Below are 8,120 nucleotides of genomic sequence, written 5' to 3'. Positions count from 1 at the left end.
AAGAAATAAATTAGAATAAAGGAGGGACGAAATTGGGTGTCAACATGCCTGATTTCCATCAACATACCCAACGTTGCCTTGAGATCATTCCCTTCAGCAGGTTCATTGTACATATATAACTAGTGAGTTGTCGTCTTGCTACTTGTAACTTACAATTAAATAGTAGTCCATCAAACTTACAATGTATAATTACCAATTTGTACAATACAATAAAAAGAATATTATAAGACAGAAGAATAATAATGTCGTTCAACTTTTAAGGGGCATTTTGGTATTTCAACTTTGACATTTGGAGCTCCCCGCTTTTGGTATAGTATGATTATCAGTGGCATATACTCGAGATTTTTACATCTCAACTAACTTTTAATCTAGAGTTGGTACCTTGGGCGCTAAGACAATATATTAATTTGTATGTTATAATTAGTAGATCTATATATTAAATTATATAGTATTTGGATCAAGAACGAAGCACCCAATAACATTTATATATGTCTCTCATTATTTTTTATGATGATTACTTGTAGTTATCTGTTAACTGATTTGATAATATTGAAATTATTACTAATTTACAGAATTTAAACTCATCTATGAACGAGGGACATGATAGGGGAAATTATATATCATGAATAGGCAGCAATTCACCAATGGGGTCATAGTGGCTCTCTTTATTTCTTCCTTTTCTTTTTGACTCTTTTGCTTTCTTTTTGCAGTAGTAGTGATGATAAATTGAACATCTTTGTAAAGTAACTAACTTATTTGCTGATATAGCTGACAAGTACGTTGGGTATCGGATCACGGGCATACTTCTGATCATGTTAAATAGGGGTACCTAGCTAGCTGTATGAACTATATGATATACTCCTATTTAATTAACATGATGCAAACAATGCGTTTTCAATTTTTATAGTTGTATCCCAAACGTACGTGCGCCCTATGATTGTCTCCAAGATAAAATCTAAATGCCACTTTATTGTATGAGTTACCCCAATCCCCTCCCACTTTAAGTGGTATAAACTACTCTGTGGGTGTCATTACAAACATTGTTCGCAGAGGTTTGACATTGATATTGTTGCAGAGACATCTTTTGGTAATGGTGTCATCTGACATTTTTTCACAAACTTTTTTCTCATATAGTTGTATGTATATATAATAGGATAACGAAAATAATACAAAGTACCTGTCAATAAAATCAATGCAGTTCATATTAAACTCACTTACAAGTCTTGAGTATAAATTAGTGATATTGAGCTGACAATATTCTGTGCATGTCACTACTGGTCTTTGATGGCTAAGGGAAGAGAAGGATTTTTTCTGCTTTGAGATTAGATAAGGAAAGCCTCGTTTCCTAACATAGATACATTGTCTCAGATACCAAAGTTGATTTATAAGTAAGCAAGCCGTGCCGAAGCAAACCAAAAGCTGTCGATGTAGCATAGTGCTAAGTATTTTCGCCTGTCACCCGGGTGACCCGGGTTCGGTCCCCGGCAACGGCGTATTCATTTTTGCCAATTTTATTTCCTGCATTCTGGTTTCATTTTTTCCTTTTTCTGCAGTGAGGCCTGTTGAGAGACAACCCTATGTTGTTTAAATCAAATGTGAGAAAGACAATAAGGTCAATCTAAAGGGTGCTGGCTGTAAATCGTGTTCACAAATTTATAGCTCCATAAATTGTGTGTCTGATTGTTGAAGGATTCAATGTTAAGCATGTATAACATACAGGTTAAATGTAAGATACATTTACTATAGATTTGTTTTATTCATTTGTACATGGTATTCATACGTTGTGATTTATTTTGGAAAAACCAGTTATCATGAATTTGATGCCGAAAAGACCAGACAGATTTTATTGGAATTCATTGCTCGAACAATAAACATTTATAGTTGATGAGGAATCCTTAGAATGTTATTACAAAATAACTAGCTTTCATGTGTAGTGAAACATTGTGTAGAATCTCTATTTCGAGGTTGGTTTGAACTTTGAAGTACTCCATCTTGGAAAGAAATGAAAGATATAGCTATAGTCATCTGTGGCCAGAAAATTTGGTCAAAAAAGTAAAGAGGAACGGAAAGAAAAATACCAAATTTTTTGAATAAGAGAATTAAAATTTCATAAGATGTCATGTTAGTGACTAAAACTTCGTTCTAATTACAATTTATGCAACACATGTATGTGACACCCGTGCAAACGTGCAAAGATATTGTGGAGTTAATACACAATAGGTTTTATTATTTGCAAACCGAAAAACTCCCATTAGCTCTTCTTGAAAGGAGAAGGAAGGCTGGAATGCCAACATGCATCTATTCTTGAATTCACCCGGCATGCTATTTTGTTCAAAAGTTACATTGGCAGGGGTACTCACAAATGTAGCTCCCAAGCAGCATCATCAGCACATCACCTTTATGCTTAGCAAACTGCTTTACCATTGGAGTGCCTCAGAATCTCTTATGCCAGAATAGCCACATCGACACGATTCAACACCAATGCATTTGTTCCTCTGTTTTAAGAGATGAACTCTGTAGAGGTCTAATAATCCGCGCTAATGCTTTCAGTAAGTGAAAATTCAGAAAACTTAGAAGAAGTAATTAACTAACAAAAAAGTGAAGAAGTGTTTGTCATATCATCTCTGTTTCTTTTATGCTGGTTATTCTTGCATTCTCTCGGTCCTTCTTGAATGTCCAATACAACGGGGTATAAAATAAGCAACATAAACCAAAAGGCAGGACCATCATTGAAAAGAGGCCTTTTGACAATGCTAAGGCCTCTTTCGTAGATCCTAACACCGGATCAACAGACTTGGTATCATAACCATATAGTTTCTCCGCGAGAATTCCTACAATTGGCGCTGCAAAGGAAGAAAACGAAACCTCAAAGGCACGATCAAATGCATAAATCATGGTCCTGTGTTTTGAAGGCACAACTTCTGCAAACATGGGACCATTTGAAGCAGTAGAATTCCAGCTGATTGTAAGCCCCATCAGGAATAGTGTCACAGCGAATGTGAAGTAGCTGCTCACAGACTGGGGGACAACTCGAAGAAGGAACCATGAGAATGGGATGCCCATAAAAGCACTAAATTGTGCACACATGATACGCCCTGAATTAGGGTACATTCGAATTATTCTATCTGCAACTACACCACCAAAAAAGGATCCTATCGCACATCCTGCAGCAAATAGACTGACAAGGGTTGCTGAACTATTGTGATCAAAACCTGCATAATCAATTCATGTTTATTATCAACACAACGAGCAGTCATGAACTGATTATGATACTCCCTTCTTTCCTTTTATATAGCGTAGTTTGACTGTGCACTGAATTCAAGAAAAAAGAAAGACCAAAAGTACATTGTGAAGTTGTGGTTTTAAACATGCCACGACATTTCTATGGCTATAAGAGCTTGTCATTGAGTGCAAACATATGAAGTTTAAAGTTGAAGAGTTTCCAAATATATAAATGTGTCGTTTTTGAAACAAAATAAAAATGAAATTAAGAATGCCATATAAAATGGAGTTGACGGAGTAATTAATAGGTAAAAGAGAAGCCGACGTACTAAACATGAAATACAGGCTACTCACCAATTAGTTCAAACCACAATGTAAAGAAAACCATGGCTGTCCAAGGTAAGGACCCAACAAGACCTTGCAAAACAATGAACTGAAACGTTTGCACTTTCATGACAGCTTTCATGGCTGTCCAAGACTCTATCCAAATCGACACTGAGTTGGTACTCCCCTTCTCTATCAAGTCCTCCCTAAAAATAGGATCACGAAAAGAGTTAAAGAATGTTTAACTAGAGCAAAGAAAATGAAGCTACAACAACCAACCTGTACCTGTCAGTACTATTTTTTGCAATGTCATGCTCCATACTACCTCTTTTTCTTGGATCAACAACAAATGTGAAGACAAGAAACGCAATAAAAATACTGAAAGTTGCCATCATAACGAAGGCAAAGCGCCATCCTGGAATGCCCCAGAATTCGCAGCCTGCCATAACAGTAGCAATAGCTCCACCTCCTATTCCACCTACAGTTCCAACAAGACTAAGAAATCCAAATCCAGTTCCTCTAGACTCATCCTTATAGCTATCTGCTATAAAGGACTGGAGTGCAGGTATCACGATTGCTAGTCCGAAGCCATTTATTGCTCTCCAAAATCCAACCTGCATAAAATACTTACTAGCACCCACTGCACCAGTTGATAGGGACCAGCACAGGATACCTATGGCAAGAACAGTGGGACGGTCATAATTTATGACTAAAATACCTGCCACTGGTGATGCAATCCCCTGGACGAAATTCCTTATGAATGTGAGATAACCAAGATCAGATGGCCCAGCCTTAAAAGTTTCACTGACTTCTTTGTAAACAGCTGGAAGGAGATTTTCATCAGCACGCTCCATTATAGCTGCCATGTTGATGATGAGTAGGGAAAGAGAAATCCCAAAAATTGTCCTTGACCTGTAATGAATCAATATTTTTATAATCAAAATCATAAGAATTAAGGTAATTAAATGTAAAATCAGAAATTCTAACAGATAGATAAGTATATATTGAATTTAAAACTAAGAGGGATAACATTGTTTTTTTGCAAGTAATATCTTTTCTGACGATCAAAAACTGGATTACATAGATACAGCAATAATAACAAAAACATTTCACGCTCAGTGGACATAAATGCCTCATGAACTGCTCCTTGTAGGAAGTTTTGGTCAGCATGATACTCTACAAGATATATATATGAAAGTTCAGAAAATAAATACTAACTGAAGCCAAACCATTTAGTATCAATGTACCTATGACCTCTGAATTTCAAACTGCTCGACACGACATCTAACAAATTTAAAGCCTCTAACTTACTGGAAAATCACTATAGTTCTAAAGGAAATGTCAACTCTCATAGCTTTCATATTTTACGGTAGGTGCCATCCTCTACATATGAAAATTAAAGCCATATCCCATGATTATCCTGCACCTTTCTGTGCTACAGTTTGCACCGTGATATAAAAAGAAACCATAGAAGCAGCAGCTAAGTGAATGTTTGAATCAAATAAATCAGCTCCATATATATCTGTACAAGTGGATTAAAAACTTTTCCCTGTAGATAAATTGCACAGTTTCTGATCTGTTTATGCTTAACAGTAACTGGTTAGATCACAATAAAATCCGGTAGCTTGTTTTATCTCTAAACATTATCAGTTTTGATAGATTTAATCTAGGTCTCTGGGGAGAATGAAAACCGTAAGTCAATAATTCAGGGTAATTTAGTTGATTACTTTACTTGAGACTTGACCTGATAATTTGACATTATGCCCTGATAATTGATCAGGTAAGCACTAATTTCACTTAAGGTATATGCTATTTCACCTTACAAACCTAGAGTGACCTAAAAGACCACATCAAAAGGTCACGGGCACAATGAACCAGCTCCTGAGGCAATTTCACTAACACATTTGTACTTCGGTCCATTCATGTCTAACACATTGCTACTTCGGTCCATTCACGTCAAAAGTTGTTAGAAGAGTTACATACCACCAAACATTGTGCATCGAGGCCAATTGACGACTGAGCGACAATCTACGTATTTCTCAAAAAATTTGAAGTCTCAATAGCGGTTTGCATTACCATAGGTGAGACTCAAAGAAGTGCAATGACTTAATTAGAGGAAGATTCAAGAAACTCAATTTAAGACCATAGATCTGAAGGCAACCACATTAGACGGTGTAGGAGAAGAGGCATGATAAAGAGAAATGCAAATGGACGATGATTAAGATGTCCAATTTCACAGTTTCAGCGATGCATAAACATGATTCAATATCCATATGAACTTAGTTCAAACTCAGACCTTTGACCCTAAATGAGAACATATCCCATAAGGTCGACTAAAGAGTCAGTCATATTGAACTACAATTGACAAGAAATCAAATCTAGTAAGCGATAACCATAAAAGGAGGCTCGCCTCGGGGGTACCGTGTGATAAGAATAATTTATCACGTAAGTTCTACAGAGTGCTAGTTAGACCAATTTTGTTGTATAGGGCAGAGAACTGGCCTGTCAAGAACGTCCGCTTTCAGAAGATGAACATCGTAGAGATGAGGATGCTCAGATGGATGTGTGAGCATACTAGGAGAGATATGATTAGGAACGAAGTTATACGGGCAAGATGGCAGTGGCTTCCTTGGCAGACAAGATGAGGGAAGTGAGATTTAGATGGTCCGGGCATGTGAAGATGAGGTGCGAGGATGCGTCAGTACGGAGGTGTGAGAGGTTGGCTGTAGCAGGGGTTAGGAGAGGTAGAGATAGACCGAAAAAGAACAGGGGAGAGATGATTAGACAGGATATGGTACAACTTCAGCTGACCGAGGATATGACCTTAGATAGAAAGGTATAGAGATCGAGGATTAGGATAGAAGACTAGTAAGTAGTTGAGAGTTGTCACACTTTGTGGGGAGAGGCAGGGGGCTAGCTCCCCTCTCCTCTTCTCTCTTTTTAGGTGTATTTTTTGATATCGCGTAGTTTCTTAGTCTTCAATGTATACTACTATCTGTTGTTGCATTTGTTTTGTATCTTGCTACTTTACTGTCCTATTTTATTTACAACCCTGTGCTGGATGCATTTATTTTGTGCTGAGGGTCTATCGGAAAGACCATTTCTACCCCCACAAAGGTAGGGCTAAGCTCTGCCTACATCCTACCAGACCTCACTTGTGGGATTACAGCAGGTATGTAGTTATTGTTGATGACCATAGATGGAGGGATCAAATTAAAATGTGTAGATATGAAATGGGTATGATAGTCCTGATAGACAGCTTCACATTTAACGATGAAAAAAGCATTCATTAAACAGAGAGGTGATTCATGAGCTCTGATCATTTTGGTGCACACAAGATCTGCACAAGTGTTGTTGGTCTTTAGTCACAATTCACACTATGACTAAAGCGGCCATTAAACATAGCGTGTATCCCGCATTCCAAGTCAGTTGGTGCACAATATTATTATTTTGTAGGATTAGTGTCAAACTAAGTAATTTTCTTTTTTTACTATACTTTTTTTTTTAAAAAAAAAATCAATTGCATATACAAGTTCAAGCAGGAGCTCTACCTCCACTAGTGCCATAAAATACAAATCGAACGGCATAGAGAGAGCTTGTTGGCAGCATACAGAATCAGATCAAACACCGAAAAGCAGAAAAAAAAAAAATCTTACGGAGCAACACATAAATATTGGAACATATATATCAAATTTGCAACAGCAGCAATCAGAGACAGTGAAGTCCAATGAGAATAACAATGAATCAAACAGCATAGGAGCTGGAAGTCCTATATATTAAGGTCCATAATCAATCCAAAACATAAAAAAATGAAGCAACAACCTTAATGGTACAATTAACACATGTACATTGAAAGACAAAAACAAAGAATAGTGGAGCTAACCTCATGGTGCTTGAGTTGCAGAGTTATGGATGCAAAAAATGGAGGACAAAATCTGGAAGCTTAGCAGTTAAGCCCCATATATCTCAAAGCAGAGGTCAACGCTCTTCTTCCTCATCTATCACTAAGCAAAGGGATTGAGATTTTTGATAAACTTTAATATACATATACATTTGATATACCCGAGTAAATGCACGTGCTGTTGGTAAGGAAACATTTAACGTGGTCTGCTGCGATATCCTCAAAGGAAGTAGGAAATTAAGCCAATGGGATGCGACTTTCCGAAGCATAGAATATTCAATATTCAAATCAAAGAGTATAAACTATACTTGGATGATAGCAACGTGGCATACTTTGTTAATAGGACTAATGAGTTTTGCAGGCGTAGCTAGTTGAACATAGGACAAAGCAAGATTCAAACTTTCGTCTCTCTCTAGTTAAGACTGACACTAGTAATATGGAAAATAAGACATAATCTATATATAATATAAAGCTAGGTATAGACAAGGTGATGTGACACCTCTCTATATATCCTAGTAAGTGATTTATCTTTTTTTTTCCTTTTTTTTTGACTTTTCTTCTCATTTTTCCTATCAAGTATATTTTTAATTATTTCATCCTTCCAAAAGGAAGAGTGTAACAGTTGACTCATAATAGTGCAGTTACAATTATAATGTAATAAATATTTTCCTTA

General features: G+C 36.7%; 1 protein-coding gene across 2 annotated transcripts; it reads right to left on the bottom strand.

Moving 5' to 3' along the window:
• Positions 1-2,184: 2,184 nt before the first annotated feature.
• LOC132035546 (uncharacterized) lies at positions 2,185-7,783 on the bottom strand. Of its 2 annotated transcripts, XM_059425853.1 has the most exons (5): positions 7,430-7,783; positions 4,265-4,458; positions 3,832-4,024; positions 3,577-3,752; positions 2,185-3,212 (listed from the first exon to the last, which is right to left on the bottom strand). In XM_059425853.1, the coding sequence occupies exons 1-5, from the start codon at positions 7,432-7,434 to the stop codon at positions 2,614-2,616; spliced, it is 1,167 nt and encodes a 388-aa protein (XP_059281836.1). In that variant the 5' UTR covers positions 7,435-7,783; the 3' UTR covers positions 2,185-2,613. The 2 variants fall into 2 exon arrangements, with proteins under 2 accessions (XP_059281836.1, XP_059281829.1); XM_059425846.1 differs by having other exon boundaries at positions 3,832-4,458; positions 7,430-7,782.
• Positions 7,784-8,120: the final 337 nt, after the last annotated feature.

The sequence above is a fragment of the Lycium ferocissimum genome, chromosome 2, assembly GCF_029784015.1.
Source record: "Lycium ferocissimum isolate CSIRO_LF1 chromosome 2, AGI_CSIRO_Lferr_CH_V1, whole genome shotgun sequence".
NCBI lineage: Eukaryota > Viridiplantae > Streptophyta > Magnoliopsida > Solanales > Solanaceae > Lycium > Lycium ferocissimum.
The sequence above is the reverse complement of the archived record's forward strand: the minus strand, read 5'-3'. Positions and strand labels throughout refer to the sequence as shown.